We start from the raw sequence: 18,214 nt of genomic DNA, 5'->3' as shown, positions 1-18,214 counted from the left end.
GGCCATTTGACAATAAATTAAGTTACCCGTATGTACAATAGTATTAAATGTTTTATAAATTATTATGAAATGTTATATAGAAATATAATACACTGGCATCTTTTTATGTGTAAATTTATCGGAAAATAATATAACATTTTATGTCGCTTTAGCAATAATATAAAAACATTGAATATAACGTTTCAAAAGAGTGTGCACCCGCTCCTTTATTATACAAAACTGATTAATCCTGGGTGATTATTATACTGTGTAAAGGTTTGATAAACTATACGGTTTATAGTCGATATTTCTTAAGACATTCTTAACTAATATCATTTTTTTTAAATACTGTAGAACTGAAATTTCACACGTACTACTTTCGAAAATGGTATCAGGCTCTTCCTCCTTGACAAAATGTTTATCACAGATAGAGTCGAAGTTATCGTTAAAATCGCAATAAAACATTAACATAGAAAATCTTGTACAATCTGAAATTTCTCTTTACACTATCACTCAGGAAATGGTGAACATCATCAAGCCATATCTTCTCTGATTTTGCAAAACTAAACTAATTTTTGTCATAAGAAGTTAAACACTATAAATAGATATAAAATGGAATACATACATATTATAACAATTTCTATTGCGACTTTATATCATATTTTAGTAAACTATATGAATCATAAAAATAACTTACAACTGATATAAACCAGTTTTATAACAAACTTATTATATAAGTTAATTTGTGTGATGTATTTTACGGTAATAACTTAATCATTTAATTAGATAACTGCTTTGTTATCTCATCATTTGTCTAAATTTATCCAACTCAAAGATGCTTTCTGATAATCTGTGAAATGAAAATATTCAACATTATTTTTCATAATCTTAGCCACTTCGCTATAATTTAAAAGACCAGCTTGAACAATAATTTTTACCTTCCAAAAGCATTTATAAGAGCAACGATTTCACTTCTTTCTAAGAAAAATTGCTTCCTACTAAAATTATGCAGCGTTGGTTCCCATCTATCGAATTTTCCTGAGAACAAAATTTTTAATGCTGTACCCAAACCATGTGTTTGAAGTTTTCCCCAAAGTTTGCATTTATCGCATCCTACGCAGTCCATAATGCGGGAAATATTTCTAAAATGTTGCCGGAACTGTTCTTTTAACAACTGAGCTTCTGCTCCACCAGTAAACATGACACTCTCGTTAAAATGTTCCGGAAATGATCTAAAATGAATAACATAAATTTAGAAAGATACATAAAACAAGCATAGTTCCATTATTTGTACGTTTTAATCAACTTACTTAACAACAGATATAACATCACTAATTGCTAAACGAGTATCCTTGTCTTGTACTTTGTTGCCAGTATAATATTCTTCTTTCTCTAAATATGGTGCTGCCTTGGCTAAAGCTCTCAATTCGAGTAGATATGTAAAATATAAATTCTTTAACCAATTTGGACCTTCACCTCCTGTTGATTCTGGTGAAAATCTCCTTCTAAATTCTTTCAAATTGGGGCCCCAGTGACCACTAGGTACAATTCCTAAACTGTCTTTTGGTGATAGTAGATATTTTGAACATAAATGAATATTGATACTCGCATGAAGCCCAGATATAACACGATAAAATACTCTTTTTTCTAAACACATTCCTAAAATAACAAAAAATTGTAATCAAAATATGTACGTGTAATCACATTACATTAAAATAACTTACCATTTATTTTTGAAGACTGAATGAAATTGTGAGGTGAATTCTCAGGCCTGAAATGAAATGCTCATGTAAAATAAAACTGTACATAAAATTCATTATATTATTATGGTTTTACTTATTAAAAGTAGATACACACCTAAAACAGTTTTCCATATAAATAGTACGCCATATTCTGTGAGCACTAGGTCCTTTGTACCCTGTATATCTTTCAGGATTAAGTAAAAGATCTACATATTCTCCAGGACTAGATTCTTTCACACAAAAATTATCTTGAGCATCATCATATTGTTGCCATAGTTGAAAATCTTTATAATTTTCTGAACTGAAATAAAAAGAAACAATGATATGAATTTGAAGCCCACCAATTAAATTTATAAAAATTTATTTACCTAATTGTTGTGTTCAAGTATCCAAGTTCTCTATTGTGATCTTTAGCACTTTGAAAACAGTCATCAAATTGAGCTCTATACTTATCTGCAGGACTTTCATTGAAATAAATGTTCCTTAACATATCTCCTTTTAATCCTTCTGGAATGTCTTCCTATTGACAAAAACAAATTAATACAGTATGTATAATATTCTCACATATGATACATATTGTAACATATTTATTCATAATGAACTTTATTTAGAATTGCATACATCTTGACACGGTTGCACATGACAATATCGCATAGCACATTCACTGTCATCTGCCCAAAAAGGGCATTTTTGTTTTAAATTCACTTTATAAAAACGGAAATAATCTCTGACTAGAAGACTCTGAAGTCTTGGATAAATTTTCATGTTATTGAAATAGTCCACAGTATCCACATTGCAGCTACAGTCATCGATCGATCCTTTCAACTAAAAATTGTAAATGGACAGAATTAATGCGCGTCAATTTGACAGATTTGACACCATATTGTAGGTTATGTTTATTTTTTAGGATAGAAAATTTGAAGAACGGGAAAACAATGAAGAACGTACCTTGCAAAAGCACTGATCGTATTTCTCATTATTCGATCCGAAATAATTGCTATGAACAATGGACGGTAAAAGCACCGTAAATAATATCAGAGCTCCTAACATATTTGCACTGGGTTCGTTTCTCATAGTTAAACTCACTGGTACACCTTTCAAACAAGTTTCAACTCAATAATGAATTATTATCGCGCGGTATCGCGATACAGCGGATTTCCCACTTTTGACCACATCGACCAGACTACCTACGTGCCAACAGAAACGTAAACTTTCCTGTCAATATTAAATTTTATTGACATTTTTAATGTGCCGTCTATCGATTAACACTACTCCCCATTAAATATACATTAATTCTTACACCCGCGCATTTCTAGAAATATGGTCATATATGAGGTATATTTAAGCAAACGTGGAAATTGTCTTTCACTGAATATATATATAGGCAAATCTTTAAAATAACGGTACCATAACTGGAATTTTTTACTTCGTCATGATAAACGCTCTAATCTGAACGACGTGACTGAAAGCATGATGTTCGAACGCATTTGCGTCAAACAATATTAATACAATTCTGAGTATTATAACAATCGTAAAAAAAACTTGCGAAATGACAATATTAATTACTGAAATTGTAATATAGCCAGCACTGTATGGAAGAGCACATGGAGTAGTTATTACTCCAATGACGCATTGTGATCAAGTAAACTTCTTTACTTACTCAGTTTCATTTGCACCAAGTCTACTACTCAATCCACTCAATACTGTTCATTATACTTATCTCGAGGCCCAGGGAAAGTAATAATATCGTTTCTACACATATAATGTCTAAATAAATACATTCGTTCTTCTTATATTCGTGAACCGACCAGATTTAAATTTAGGTCCACGTGTACTTATAGTATTTGCTGCTATATCTCTAAATAAACATCAGTGATAATAGCCAGAACTAGGATAAGTGATAAGTTATTAAAATAAACAAGCGAAAAGAAATCATATATGTATATTTTGTAAACACATTTAAATAATCTATTTTTTTTTAAACGTAATTCCAATATACGACATGCGATAGGGGTCGCATTAAAAATTAAAACGGTGTACGACAACAAAAATAATTACATATTTTTTATCTGGAATATTTGCATAATTTATGGACTATGAATTTTTATTTTTTAGCTTCGCTACAGTCTCGATGACATTTGTTGTCAAAATTATCCGTTTTATCTTAGGTATTCCATACAAACTATTACAAAATAACAGAAAAAAAGAAATTGAAAACTGTAGGTTTCTAACATTGGAGTTAAAATAATATTTATATATAAATGCCAGTCTTGATATATGTATATATATATAAATAAATATTATGTAAAATGAAATATATTTTAAAAATAAGAAAACCAAATGTTGCGGAAAGATATAAGATAAAAGTGTTAGAACTAATCTTTATGATTAAATCAGTTCATAGGGTTGCATTTATTCATTGGTGTAGCCGCTTTATGGTATAGGACATGTCAAAGATTTGTGATGGCGGCGGTATTAAAGGTTAGTTGTCATTGAAGAACGAAATTTTTAGTTAAAGTTGATTTATATTGATGAACACGTAACGGCATAATATTTACAATTTGTAATATTTTCTACTGCATCGTTTTATTTTCGATGGTAAGTATTTCACCTTTAATAACCTATGCAATGTTTGAATTGTCAAAGAACATTTTGAAATTTACTATTATAAATATATATTTACACAAGATTTACATAGAACATACTTGATAATATCTACATAACATCATGTTAATTGCTGTTATCTTTTCCAATAATTAAATACAAATTTTCTTTGAATAAATTAATTGTTTTTCTTTTTAAAAAGTAGAAATTATAAACTAAAAGTTCATGGAATCATTTTCTACAGTAGTATTTCTTCATAACTGCCAGTTTTATATTTATTATCATGTATTAATAGTGCAGCAAGTTCAAAATACTTAAAAGTCTATTATACAAATTAAATATAATTAAGATTTCAAATGTATTATTTAAGAAAATCCTATGTTTAGGCGCAACGTCAATTTGATACAAAATGGCCATATATGAGACCAACTATTTTAAAACTGTTGAATCAAGAACCAGTGACTAAAGCAGAGTGGCATGATTTATTTTTTTCTGTTCATCTAATATGTGTATGGGATGAAAGAGACATTATTAAGTTACAGAATGCACTTAAAGAAGATATAATGGATTTTATTAAACAAGCTCAACAGGTATGAGATAATACTTCAAGGTAGATTATATGTTGTACAAAGCAGAAAGAGGAGATTGTTGTTTTACATATTTTGTAGAGAGTTTTAGCACATGAAGAAGAACAAGCTTTATTAAAGGCATACATAGCAGAATGGAGAAAGTTTTTTACTCAGTGTATTTATTTATCAATACCTTTTAGACAATTAGAAAGATATATTGCTGGGAAAGCAGCTAATAGTGGTCAGAAAGGAAATCAGCCTGAAGACATTGTTAGAAAGGTAAGAATCATATTTTCAAATTTTTTTAGTATAATTTTATAATATTTTGCTTTTGTTTTAGTTAATGTTGGATAGCTGGAATCAAAGCATATTTGGAGAAATAAAACAGAAGCTCCAGGATTCAGCTATGCGACTTATTCGTGCTGAGAGAAATGGAGAAGCATTTGATTCACAACTTGTTATTGGTGTTAGAGAATCTTATGGTAATAGATTTACTTATAATGCATAGGATGCTTTAAATACTACTATATTTTACAATTTGATTATAAATTACAGTAAATTTGTGTTCAAACACAATGGATAAGCTTCAAATCTATAGAGAAAATTTTGAAGCAGCATACATAGAAGCAACAGAAGCTTTTTATTGGGTCAAAGCACCGGAACAATTATCATTACATGGTGTAGAAAATTATATGCGTTATGCAGAAGCAAAATTAAGGGAAGAAGAACTTCGTGCTAAGAAATATTTAGAACCAAATACTGCTAGTGTACAGCTTTTAACAGATTGTTGTGTACGTGTATTAGTAGCCACTTTTAAGCCAGCTATATTAGCAGAATGTCCAAGAATGATCCAACATCATCAGACAGACCGTAAGTATGCTTTAATTCATACTATTACACTGTAGCAGTGATGTTTATGTATTAATAATATTAAATATATTTTAATTATAGAACTTAGGCTAATGCTAAAATTAATGGATAGAGTACCAGAAGGTGTTGGTCCAATGTTAAGAAATTTAGAAGAACATATAGCTAGTGCAGGTTTAGCTGATATGATGGCAGCTGTAGATGTCATCACTCAAGACTCTGAAAAATATGTTGAAAGACTATTGGATCTTTTTCGTCGATTTTCAACTCTTGTTAAGGAAGCATTCGACAATGATCCCCGATTTTTGACCGCTCGAGATAAAGCATACAAACTTGTCGTAAATGATGCGACAGTATTTAGGCTAGAATTACCGGCACGTCAAAGCGCTGGTATTGGTACAACGATTTTAAATAATAAACCTAATAACAATAATAATGGACAGCCAGAATCAAAATGTCCAGAACTTCTTGCTAATTACTGTGATATGCTACTTAGAAAGACTCCCCTCAGTAAAAAACTAACTTCTGATGAAATTGAAAGCAAGTTAAAAGATGTAGTAAGTATATTTCTATATGTATAATTATAAATTTACATACTAATATTATTTCTTGTTATATTCACTTCTTATTAATTCCATTTTAGTTGTTAGTGTTAAAATATGTTCAAAATAAAGATGTCTTTATGCGTTACCATAAAGCTCATTTAACACGGCGCTTAATATTAGACACGTCTGCAGATTCTGAGAAAGAGGAAAATATGGTAGAATGGCTTAGAGAAGTTGGAATGCCTGCTGATTATGTTAATAAGTTAGCTCGTATGTTCCAAGATATTAAAGTATCTCAAGATCTCAATCAACAGTTTAAAGAGCAATGCAGAGCTGCTATTGCAGACAGTATAAATATTAAGGTATTAATACAAATTGCTAAAATATATTGATTTATATAATGCTAAATATATACTGAATTAATATAATTTTCTATAGATATTAAATGCAGGTGCATGGGCTAGAGGCAGTGAGCGAGTCACTGTAAGTTTACCTTTACAATTAGAAGATTATATACCTGAAGTAGAAGAATTTTATAAGAAGAAACACAGTGGGAGAAAATTACAGTGGTATCATCACATGTCTAATGGCACGGTAAGGAAGAAAATGTTTTTTGTCAAACAAAAAAAAGAAAACAGATTTTTCTGTGTTTATGGTGGGCTTTTATGGATAGCAAAGGTTCCTCTCGCATTAATAAATATATTAATATGACTTTAATTATAATCTACATACATGTGAACTTATTGAAACAGAACAAGATAAGTTTTTCTGATTCGGTAGACAAGGGTATAGGGTAGAACTTTTCAAAGAATTCAATACCTCGGTTCTAATTTTCAGCTTCACCTTGCAACCAATTTGGATGGTGTTCCAGATAACATTTTCCAACCAAGTGGGACGCTTCGACGTGGATGTAACAACTTTTCAAATGGCAGTTTTATTTGCATGGAATCAGCGACCGTTTGAAAAAATATCTTATGAAAATTTACGATTGGCCACGGAACTTCCTGATCCCGAGCTGAGACGAACTTTGTGGTCTTTGTGTGCCTTTCCAAAACTCAAACGACAACTCCTTTTAGTAGAACCTCATGCGCACAGTCCCAAAGATTTTGCAAACGACACGAGGTTTTGGGTGAATCAAGAATTTGCCATTGTGTTAGTAACATATTAAGTCAAATATGAATCATTTAAGGTATGTATCTAATCTTTACATTTGTTATTTAGAAAAAATGGAAAACTGCAGAAACGGGGTAAAATCAACTTAATAGGAAGACTTCAATTATCAACTGAACGCAGTAAAGAAGAAGACAACCAGTCTATTGTACAACTTAGAATATTAAGGGTTCAGGTATGTACTTAAATAAGTAATTTTCCACTTTGTTCTATAAGCAATATTTCCAACTTAAACATATTTTTTTTCAACAGGAAGCAATCATTAAAATTCTAAAAATGCGAAAAAAAATTAGCAATGCTCAGTTACAAACCGAACTAGTTGATATACTGAAGAATATGTTTCTTCCAAGTAAAAAGATGATAAAAGAGCAAATTGAATGGCTCATTGAACATAAATACATTCGCAGACACGACGACGACATAAACACTTTTGTGTATATGGCATGAATCGCGATTATACATACGTATAAGATTATTCAATCTCTTATAATTAATATTATATTTTTATAAAAATTTAGTTTTTGTGTACGAAAATGTATGCTCAAGAAATCATAATGTATTTGAAGAATATTTAATGTTTTTGTAACACATTCACAAAATGACACGTTTTTCAAAAGAAAACGTTGATACATGGAATCATATCGTTCTTAAATTATGATTAAAGATAGTGCCATCTTCGACTACAACAACAATGATTACAATTATCAATTTTGTAACAAAAACCAAGTGTTACCATGAAGACTTCCGAGTAGATGTGCGTTCCTAAGAGTTCTACTAAAATATTTACATGTCGATAATTTTCATACGTACAAATTAAATTCTTTACTTTTCAAAAGATTTTGATTCCATTAACAACGATTAAATTAATGATTTTTTAAAACTTTGACTGCGATCCCTGGTCCGACTGTATTTCGATAATTTTATTCTATTACAATATTAAAAATAGAATGTCCAAAATTTTAGATTTAATTGAGGAAACTGTTTTACATTTTGGGAAATAGTATTCATATACGTATATGTATATACATTAGAGATCCCCATTTCACGTGTATTTTCGATACACGTGTACACGTGAAATTGAAATATTCGCGTTTGAATCCGTATAGTGTTTAGTACACGGGTACACGTGTGTCGAAATACACGAATACTCGGATCCAGATCTACGCAGGTACACGGATCCTGAAATGCACGGGTAGACAGATCCTGAAATTACACGGGTACATGGATCCCGAAATACACGGTTATACGGATCCGGAACTATGTACGCGAGTAGGTATACGTGTACTATGTATCGAAATTCGAAATACATGGAAACACGTATGTCGCAATATTCAATACTAAATATGTATTAACATATTGATATTCCATTTTGTGTAATTATTAATGTATAATAAAATACTCGAATATTTAAGTCCATTTACCCGATGTTCATTCTACGCCAAATGGGTAAATTTTTCCCCTGATGTCTGAGATTTAGTTGAAACTGGAATGTTTGTCTACTCAATATAACGATTTTTGTCCGCCTTCGTGTAGAATGAGTTACACTTGGAAATTTTTATTTCGGAAACTGTTTAGCGTATTTACGTGCTTCAAGCTTTCTTTTAATTAAGAACGATTGATCTTCTTAAATAAATTTTTGTACCGTCTGAAAATTATTTTAACAACGTTGGAGATTATTATTTTTGAAATAGCGTCTCGTAAAAAAAAAATAGTACCACGTGTACCCGTGTACTAAACGCTACACGGATTCAAATACGAATATTTTAATTTCACGTGTAACTTGAATACACGTACAGAATCAGGATCTCTAATATACATGATGTGTACAACACATAACAGAATACATCCAAGTATAAGTTATATAGGCAAGCGTGTACATTTACTACATTTGTACATATTTTTCAAATACTGATTTTTGTTAATTTGTCTGAATTGTAGAAAAATGTTAACTCCAAGTTTCTTTGAATAATATTTGCATTCTATTTTATATCGATTGTGTGTCATGACATTTTAAACTAAATAAATATGTATTTTTGATTGTAAAGATTTAGATTGAACGAAAATACATACAAACAAAGGACGTAATAAATGGTCTGTTCCATTAAATGTGGCATTAAAAAATTCAAATTCATTTTATCAAAGTAATAAAACAATGTGTAATTTTTGTGCTGAGGGACTTTTACACGATCACGATAGATCATGATGTATTGACTTAATATTATTGATAATATCTGTATGTATAAAGCTTTTATATTATTTCATTAAGCTAATGACAAATGTAAAAGTAAAATATCTGAAGTAAAAAACGAAATCCTCTATATTCCTTTTTTACTTTGCCTATGCCAGATTCAATTACAAAAATAAATTTCTGGTAACATATTTATTCACACAAAAGTAATTCACTATAACATATTTATAAATTTTCAACAGCTTTACATTAGAGTAAATCTTATGTCAACATGAAATATATTTTACACAAATGGGAACATTATGTACATTTACATATACATATAAATATGCATTACTGCTACAATAGCACAGTAACACTGATATATTGTGAATAGTACATGTAACACTATTTATAATTTATCAGTTATTCATAATATATCATTTATAACACGTTTTTGAAGAAAAGAATTATTTATCACTTCAACTTCACTGTAGATTAATTAAAATAGCAGAAAATATTAGTAATAGTACCGATTTTTATGCATTCATATGATATACACTCACAATCACATGTATGTACATCAAATATACATCAATGTTTATAACTGCCCTTATTAAGTTCATCACACACGCATCCACTTTTTAACAAACCTCTACTTCTCAGGCTAATATTCGTCTTTCGTAATTCTTGCGAAAACAGCAATTGGACTCTACTTTTTCCTGATAGTTTTTAAAATCTCAATTTGTATGTGCCTTCTGTGATAATACAAGTAACATCAATAATTCGAAGTAGAACTTTGATACTCCTAGTTTTAATAGCTTTTATTCTTAACACATTAAGATTAATTTTGTTAATAGTTACGATATTAAATAAGCTTCTAATACCTTAATTTATTTTTTGGACAAAAAGAAGATAAGAACAACTATAAAGTTATTCTGAAATAATATGCATTATGTCTTCCTAATATTTTATTTGTACGTTATTAAATATTCGATGATTTTTGAGCTATTTCATTGTATCACGTTTTTGACGATATATTTGTTCGTAACACCAGCGTAAAATAATATTATTTTATATCTGAAAATACAAACATAATTTCTTCTATAAAGCAACAGGATGCATTCATATTTTACTTTACAGCTTCTATCAAGTACTCACATATATCTGTACGAGCAAAAAAGTTGTTGATTTTGCAATATAGCAATAAAAACTTTTGAATGTTGAATGTCATTGTCTGCATAATGCCTCTAGTTGCTTCTTGGATGGATAAATAATTCATTGTCATGGGGTGATCAACACTAACGTTTTCTAATAGAGCCATTTAAGAATGTTCTGGACAACGTGTGTGTTGAATACGTGGAGCATTTTTCACAGGATTGGATGTTTCACAAACATGAACAACTATACCTGGTTGTCCTGACCCTCCTGGATGCAACTCATGACTGCCTCCTACAAAATTGACAGTGTAATTTGTGTATTATATAAAGAGCACACAATATGTAAGTAAAATATTACTACCTGCAGATAAATTTGCTATAGCTGCTAATAAATCATGATTCACCAAAGGTTCATTCTCTTCTTTGGGCTCCCATCCAATAGGTGGTGACGCAGGTGGTGAAATTAGGAACTGTTTAGTAAGTGCTGGTGGTTGAAGATGTTGATCTTCTGCATCTATAAAATATGTCACTTTTATAGTTACTGAAATTCATGACAATTCTTATGTTATAGAAGATATCTTCACAAACCTATTGGTGTAACAGGCTGTGCGAAATAGCAATTAATGGTGGTTTCACCAAACTGAGCTTGATGCAATTGTATCCTAGCATTTGCAGCTGCATTTGGAGAAGTATAATTTACCCTCATTCTTCTAAATGATTTGAAGTATTGAAATGTTGCATCCTCCCCAAATTGTTTGAAGAGATTCTCTATTTCATGCTGAAATTTAAAGTATGTCATTTAGGTAAATCAGTATTTGTTACATTCAAATTTGCTATATTATTTAATTACCTTCCACTCATCACTTTTAAATACTCTTGAGTCTACATTAGTCACAATAACTGATGTTAATAAATCTTCATCGCATACTAAATCAGCTATAGACCTTGTAGCTGTATTACTACGATCCTTTTCTAAATCAAACTCTAATTCTAATTGTTGATAATTGGGATGTAAATTTGGTAATCCATCAACTTCATTAATTATTATGTTTTCTGATTCCTCCAACTCTTCATCTCCCAATATACTTGAACAGTGTTTTTCCTCCATGTTTACTTTCTACTGCTAATCTACAAACATTAAATTGCAATTTTTCTTTATACCCTTTACATTAAACTTATGTTATCAAAACAAACAGTGCTCTGATCCAATTAAATACAATGTTAATTCAAGTTAATATACCAGTTTTTTAAATAAATTATTTAAACACTATACTTTATCTGAATAAGAATTTTATGCCTTTTCTTGGATCATGCAACCATGCATATTTACAAAACTTGCATGAATCATGTATACAAATAACAAAAATTTAATTGACACTGTTCTGTTTCTTAATGTTCAACACAAATGACGCGCGTAATTACTATCGCAACACACATGCACAGCTTTTTCAGTGAAAAAGCAATTAATCAGCTGACTAGATACAGATAGTACTTGCTGAATTTTCCCCGAGTGACTAAATCGGATGTTGCAGAATGCCTGTTTATCCTAATATTTAGTCGAGTCCAAAATCGTTCATCTATTTATTAGGAATCACTCGATTTAGCTTTAATCTACATAAAAAATTGGTCATTGCACTAGCGTACTTTTAACCGTTTTCACAACTTTCATTATTCTATACTGTATTTACTCTTTTATTATCATCCTGGCACAATCTTTCATAATCTTAAACTACAAAAAGTAGCTAGAAAGATAACAAGCCGGTACATACACACATATGCGCACACAGGATATTCTTCTCCTTGACAAGATCACATCTCATTGAAGAAAAAGCTGAACATGTCAGTGCATGTATCAAGTGACAACAAAATCGACTTTAGATTAAACACATAAACAAACCAGTAGATTTGAAATACGATATTGTTTGTAGGCGTGATAAAAAGGTATTGTTTCACGGTTGGACTATTTGAAAATTCGTCTTATGTTAGCCTTCCTCTTGTAGAGTCACCTTACTATACATTAATACGAGAACACACGTATACGTCATGCATATTGTATACATATAATGTGTATAGTGTATATAGATGCATACACATTTGCGGAGACAGTGAGCAACAAATAATGTCGACGATGGAGGGTTCACTTAGCAAATGGACAAATGTTGTTAATGGATGGCAATATCGATGGTTTGTTTTAGACGATAATGCCGGTCTTTTATCGTATTATACGGTAAGACTTCTACAATTTTACAGTCTGAACGTCTAATGTGCATTCGTCAGGAATCTTTAATAGGTTACACCCAAATTTGCATTTCGAAAAGTTTAAACAATATCTTATTGAAAATTTTAGTAGAAAAGTGCTGTAGAATACTTCTTTTATATTAGTGATTCTTTTGTTTATTAATTCTATATTCGAGTAATAATTTGATTTCATAAAACTGGCTTATCAATCTGTCATAATCAGCTGACTTTTGTATTTCAAAGTTACTAAAGTTCTATAATTACGAATCCAGTTTTTGAAAAAAAATTTAAGATTAACATACAAACATTCATACAGTATAAGTTAAATCTTTTAGATTAGTAATACTAAAAAGTATTTAATTATACAGAAATATAATAGATATTTGTAATGTTTTATAATAAAAGTACAATAAATACTGTAATTACAAAGTACAATTAAATTTTATTTTAATTTTAGAGTAAAGAGAAGATGATGAGGGGAGCAAGGCGAGGATGTGTACGCTTAAGAGGTGCTATTATTGGTATTGATGATGAAGATGACAGTACATTTACAATAACTACATCCTCGTACAAGGATGATTCAAAGACATTTCATTTTCAAGCAAGGAATTCAGAAGAAAGAGAACGTTGGATACGTGCTTTAGAAGATACTATATTACGTCATTCACATGCTGTATGATCACGTATAATATCACTACATTCTATGAACAGTATAAACATAATAAAGTAAACATCTCTATTTCAGAGATGGGATCCTAAAAAATCACCTCCTAAACAGGATTTTGATCGGAAAGTAGCTGAAGCAGATGCCTATCTTCAGTTACTAATTGATCAAATAAAGTTAATTGAAACAAAACAAAAAAGTGCTGCTGAAGAAAATGAAGAAAAACAGCAAAAGTATGCAGCAGTCTTAACTCAAGCCAATGCATTGCTCAATTCTGTTAAACATACAATAGTTCAGTTACAAATTGCAAAGGTAAGTATTTACCAACAATTACAATACATTCTTCTATTGATTCCCCCACTAAACTTTTGTAGCAGTAATGTAATTGGCTGCTTCTAGAATACAGCAATACCTGTAAATGGTATATATAGGGGACCTACTGACTCTGTACATGTTTCATCTCCTATGGCCCATGGTAATGATGTTAAATGTAAGTGCAAAATATAACTTTGATAGAAAGCTCTTAACACTCTAAATTTTTAGTTACTGTTAGAGAACCAGAGGTTACTGTACAAACTGGAATTGAATTAGGTTCTGAATGTGTGGAGCCAAGAATACCTACACTACAAAGTGGTAATTTTTTTTCTTATATACATGTCTTATATTAAATAGAACATTCAGATTTACAAATCCGCGTTAAATACGCATTTTTATCACGTTATTCATAAAGCAGTTGTAGATAGAGATCTCCCAGTACCACAGTTTTCATATTCATCTTCGGATGAGGATGAAGATTACTATGACGCAGCAGATGAGATATCATCGCCGTCCGCAACACAAAACCATATCACTAGGTAAGCATTCATAATCTTTATAGGTTTAAAAATATCAAAACTATTATTTAATAATGATTTAACTAATTTTAGTAGGAGACGAGATAGTGAACGTTCACAGACACACACGGAAACTAATTCAAATGAAAATCGAAAACAACCTCCATTACCTCCTAGAAAAGGTGATGGATCAGTCGACTATGATGGTAGGTAATTTAAAAATTTGTCAGTTGTTTTAACGATTATAGTATTATTATATGTTATATCGAGTTCCTTTTAAAATATACTTGTTGCATGATAGTACTCTTCTGTGTATTTGCATGTAGTAGATTTATAGAGTTCAAAACGAAACCAAGATTCTAAAAAAGGTAAAAAAAATTGAAGTAAGCAATTGATATGTAAATGTTTAAGCTAAGTAAATGTGAATTAAAGTGTATTACAGTGAATTAAAACAATCCTGTGGCGTGTAGTTGCTATAATTTTTGCTGTTCAGAACTCGCATTAGAACACCTTTACATTTATTTCAAGCACAATTTAAGTAAAACGAGTTTCAAAAATCATAACATGACCGACTTGTAGGTATCGATAATACAGGTCTGCACCAGTCGACTTTACCCGCAATCACAATTATTGATTTTACCGAGCATCTTACACAACACGTGAATTATCGTGTTATCTTAACGTTATCGTAAAATACCCATCAAATTTATATTTAAAATCAAGCGTGAATGTTTGATAATATGAAAAAATTAGAGAAAAAAATAATACTATCAAATGCAGATGTTTTTTTCTTTTTCGTGGATTTTATTTCGTAGAAAGACTTTTATGTCATGTATAGTCAGCTCTGCACAGTGAGAGTATTTAGGAATGGATATTAGATGGTATTTTATAAAAAGACAATATGTTGGACGCAGATTCAAAGAGTGAGTTTTTCAACTGAATTAACATACACCTAAAAATTGTAGGATTATAAGTAGAATTTTTTAACCTCATGTATATTTTCTTTGGCATTCATCATTTGTTTAGAAAAATTATAGTACTCAAACTTTGATCAAAATTTTCTCTCTTTTATATTTATTCAATCACTAAATTCCTACAGTATGACACTTCTATTATGAAATTCTATTGTGTGTTACAGCTCTTTACGAGGAGGAGAGCGAAACAGAAAGTTAGTTATTACCATATTAGTTAAATTTAGTATTATTCAAAAGTTTATTGGTACTTAAGTGTACATTATTTTTTAGTGGATTCCATGGAATCTCATGGATCTGTTGTGACTCACCTTTTATCACAAGTAAAAATTGGCATGGATTTAACAAAAGTAGCATTACCTACATTTATTCTGGAGCGCAGGTCGCTTCTTGAAATGTATGCAGATTATTTTACCCATCCAGATCAATTCATAAGGTATAGAAAACTAAACAGAAATTCTAAATATCCTTAATACATTTTAATATTGTTTTGTAAATGGTTTTAGTATAGCAGATATGACTACCCCGAAGGATAGAATGATTCAAGTAGTTCGTTGGTATTTATGTAGTTTTCATGCAGGCCGCAAATCAGGAGTGGCCAAAAAACCATATAATCCAATATTAGGTGAAATTTTTAGATGTCATTGGGACATTTCCAATGAAACTGTAGATAGTACAAATGATTTAAAATTAGTTGATGAAGGTCCTGTACCTTGGTGTAAAGAGGATCAGCTTTCATTTATTGCTGAACAAGTATCTCATCATCCTCCAGGTAAGTTTTTGCCTTCTATTTTATTAGAAAAAAAAAAGAAAGAAAGGAAAAGAATAATGTCACCTGCATTTATAGTTAGTGCATTTTATGCTGAGCACTATACAAAAAGAATTAGTTTTGGAGCACATGTATGGACACAAAGCAAATTCCTGGGATTGAGCATAGGAGTACATAATGTTGGGAAGGGTTGGGTAAATGTATTAGAACATGGAGAAGAATATGTTGTGACTTTTCCAAATGGTTATGGTAGATCTATTTTTACTGTACCGTGGATAGAACTAGGAGGAACTGCAACTATCCATTGTACACAAACTGGTTATCATGCTACTGTAGAATTTTTAACTAAACCTTTTTATGGTGGTAAACGTAATAGAATTACATGTCAAATCACCCAGCCAGGAGAGAAGAAACCATTTCTTGTTATAAACGGAGAATGGAGTGGTGCTATGGAAGCAAAATGGCCAGATGGGGTGTGTATAAATAATACTGTTAATTATATTAAATATTGCGAGATCATTTTAATTTAATTTCATTATGTGTTCAAATATTATAGAGGACTGAAGTATTTGCGGATGTTAGGGAACTCCATACTCAAAGAAAATTAGTAAAACCTATTTGTGAGCAAGAAGAACATGAATCGCGGAAAATTTGGCGAGACGTAACCATTGGGTTAAGGATCAACGATATGGAAAAAGCTACAGCAGCTAAATGTGCAATCGAACAAAAACAGCGAGATGAAGCTCGTATGAGAAAGGAAAATAATATTACTTGGCAAACTAAGGTAAATGTGTATTATATTTGTGTTTGTTCCTTATTTTCTTGGTTCAGATAAATGTATAAATCTATGTCTTTTAATAGTTGTTTAGAAAAACTGAGGATGGTGGTTGGGTGTACATAAAACCTCTTGCAGACAGATTACGTTCTTCTATTGATCAAACGGGTACTACATAAACCAATAAAATCCTTTGCCGCAGTTTTAAACAGTGCACAGTGCTAGAAATTTAAGGCCTAATTAATTAAGGCACGACTCGTCATAATAATATTCATTGATTTATATATTTGAATGCTTTTCAAGGTTTTTAAACCTAATGATTTTATTTCATTAAAACAGACAACCAAGAAAAACTATAAATTCTTTCTTCTAAAATATTGATTTCTCACATTAACCTGATCAAGTACAATAGCAAATATTAAAACTACATACAATACTAATGTTTTCAATGATATACATGTAGTTTGATAGTTGGCAAATTATTTTTTATAACATATCGCTATTGATAGTCACGATATTAAGGGAGGAAAATCAGCAGAGTATCGTGCCATGTATTATACTTGAACATAAATTCATAAAAATGACATAGCTATTAAGAAAATATAAAAATGATATTCAGAACATCATGTTCGCTGCTAATAAGAGACGAAATGTGACTTAAATCTAGTATAACGTAACATGAAATAAATATAAATAAATTTAATTGAATAATGATAAACTAGAAAATGAACAAATTAGTGAAATAATTATACTTACCGTGTCTCGAATAGTTCATTAAACGTTTGCAGACGAAGTTGTGTTAATAAAAGTATCACCTTATGTTTAATTTCTTTGCTTGTGAAAGTTGTGTTTTTTTTTAGTTCCAAGCTTTCAAATCGTACAAATTCGTTTCTTAATTACTACAAATGTAAAATGTTTTTAAGAACTTATGAGTAATCATAGCTAGAACGATGTGTTTTCAGAGAAACTTAGCTAATAAGCAACTTCTAAAAAGACAGCTGTACTCATTATTGTGAAAATAATATATATTATGTACATTATATATGTACATAATTGTTTCTTTTTAAACTTGGATTGAAAAAGTAAGCATTTACCTAATGTAAATATATAGTATCTATTTCTTCTAACATCTGTGTATACATTTTCCTATCCCTAGATTAG

At 30.3% G+C, this 18,214-nt stretch overlaps 4 protein-coding genes across 17 annotated transcripts; 2 read left to right on the top strand and 2 right to left on the bottom strand.

Annotated features, from left to right (window-relative positions):
• Window positions 1–490: 490 nt before the first annotated feature.
• On the bottom strand, window positions 491–3,507 carry Ero1l (endoplasmic reticulum oxidoreductin-1-like protein). Of its 2 annotated transcripts, XM_076381100.1 has the most exons (9): window positions 3,382–3,507; window positions 2,670–2,908; window positions 2,343–2,546; window positions 2,090–2,241; window positions 1,837–2,022; window positions 1,704–1,750; window positions 1,290–1,638; window positions 918–1,211; window positions 491–829 (listed from the first exon to the last, which is right to left on the bottom strand). In XM_076381100.1, the coding sequence occupies exons 2-9, from the start codon at window positions 2,793–2,795 to the stop codon at window positions 778–780; spliced, it is 1,410 nt and encodes a 469-aa protein (XP_076237215.1). In that variant the 5' UTR covers window positions 2,796–2,908; window positions 3,382–3,507; the 3' UTR covers window positions 491–777. The 2 variants fall into 2 exon arrangements, with proteins under 2 accessions (XP_076237215.1, XP_076237216.1); XM_076381101.1 differs by lacking the exon at window positions 3,382–3,507 and having other exon boundaries at window positions 2,670–3,060.
• Window positions 3,508–4,190: 683 nt separating this feature from the next.
• On the top strand, window positions 4,191–9,786 carry Cul5 (cullin 5). Of its 2 annotated transcripts, XM_076380951.1 has the most exons (11): window positions 4,191–4,319; window positions 4,712–4,915; window positions 4,994–5,173; window positions 5,235–5,376; window positions 5,450–5,764; window positions 5,846–6,318; window positions 6,405–6,668; window positions 6,745–6,900; window positions 7,178–7,458; window positions 7,528–7,651; window positions 7,729–9,786. In XM_076380951.1, the coding sequence occupies exons 1-11, from the start codon at window positions 4,317–4,319 to the stop codon at window positions 7,921–7,923; spliced, it is 2,337 nt and encodes a 778-aa protein (XP_076237066.1). In that variant the 5' UTR covers window positions 4,191–4,316; the 3' UTR covers window positions 7,924–9,786. The 2 variants fall into 2 exon arrangements, with proteins under 2 accessions (XP_076237066.1, XP_076237067.1); XM_076380952.1 differs by lacking the exon at window positions 4,191–4,319 and having other exon boundaries at window positions 4,865–4,915; window positions 5,095–5,173.
• A 62-nt stretch (window positions 9,787–9,848) lies between these two features.
• On the bottom strand, window positions 9,849–12,745 carry Sra (RRM_RCAN_like domain containing protein Sra). Of its 6 annotated transcripts, XM_076379979.1 has the most exons (7): window positions 12,573–12,693; window positions 12,296–12,414; window positions 11,654–11,931; window positions 11,392–11,581; window positions 11,165–11,317; window positions 10,531–11,095; window positions 9,849–10,401 (listed from the first exon to the last, which is right to left on the bottom strand). In XM_076379979.1, the coding sequence occupies exons 3-6, from the start codon at window positions 11,909–11,911 to the stop codon at window positions 10,968–10,970; spliced, it is 729 nt and encodes a 242-aa protein (XP_076236094.1). In that variant the 5' UTR covers window positions 11,912–11,931; window positions 12,296–12,414; window positions 12,573–12,693; the 3' UTR covers window positions 9,849–10,401; window positions 10,531–10,967. The 6 variants fall into 6 exon arrangements, with proteins under 6 accessions (XP_076236094.1, XP_076236098.1, XP_076236097.1 ...); XM_076379983.1 differs by lacking the exons at window positions 12,296–12,414; window positions 12,573–12,693 and adding an exon at window positions 12,701–12,745; XM_076379982.1 differs by lacking the exon at window positions 12,296–12,414 and having other exon boundaries at window positions 12,573–12,710.
• A 164-nt stretch (window positions 12,746–12,909) lies between these two features.
• LOC143180901 (oxysterol-binding protein-related protein 9) lies at window positions 12,910–18,180 on the top strand. Of its 7 annotated transcripts, none has more exons than XM_076380946.1 (13): window positions 12,910–13,030; window positions 13,499–13,714; window positions 13,787–14,017; window positions 14,105–14,180; window positions 14,249–14,338; window positions 14,439–14,559; window positions 14,635–14,744; window positions 15,677–15,706; window positions 15,783–15,945; window positions 16,016–16,281; window positions 16,357–16,751; window positions 16,835–17,062; window positions 17,140–18,180. In XM_076380946.1, the coding sequence occupies exons 1-13, from the start codon at window positions 12,923–12,925 to the stop codon at window positions 17,230–17,232; spliced, it is 2,127 nt and encodes a 708-aa protein (XP_076237061.1). In that variant the 5' UTR covers window positions 12,910–12,922; the 3' UTR covers window positions 17,233–18,180. The 7 variants fall into 7 exon arrangements, with proteins under 7 accessions (XP_076237061.1, XP_076237060.1, XP_076237056.1 ...); XM_076380945.1 differs by having other exon boundaries at window positions 14,436–14,559; window positions 14,632–14,744; XM_076380941.1 differs by having other exon boundaries at window positions 14,436–14,559; window positions 14,632–14,744; window positions 16,016–16,751.
• The last annotated feature ends 34 nt before the right edge of the window (window positions 18,181–18,214 follow it).

Source organism: Calliopsis andreniformis, chromosome 6, assembly GCF_051401765.1.
Source record: "Calliopsis andreniformis isolate RMS-2024a chromosome 6, iyCalAndr_principal, whole genome shotgun sequence".
Lineage (NCBI taxonomy): Eukaryota > Metazoa > Arthropoda > Insecta > Hymenoptera > Andrenidae > Calliopsis > Calliopsis andreniformis.
This window is presented reverse-complemented; position numbering and strand designations above follow the sequence as displayed.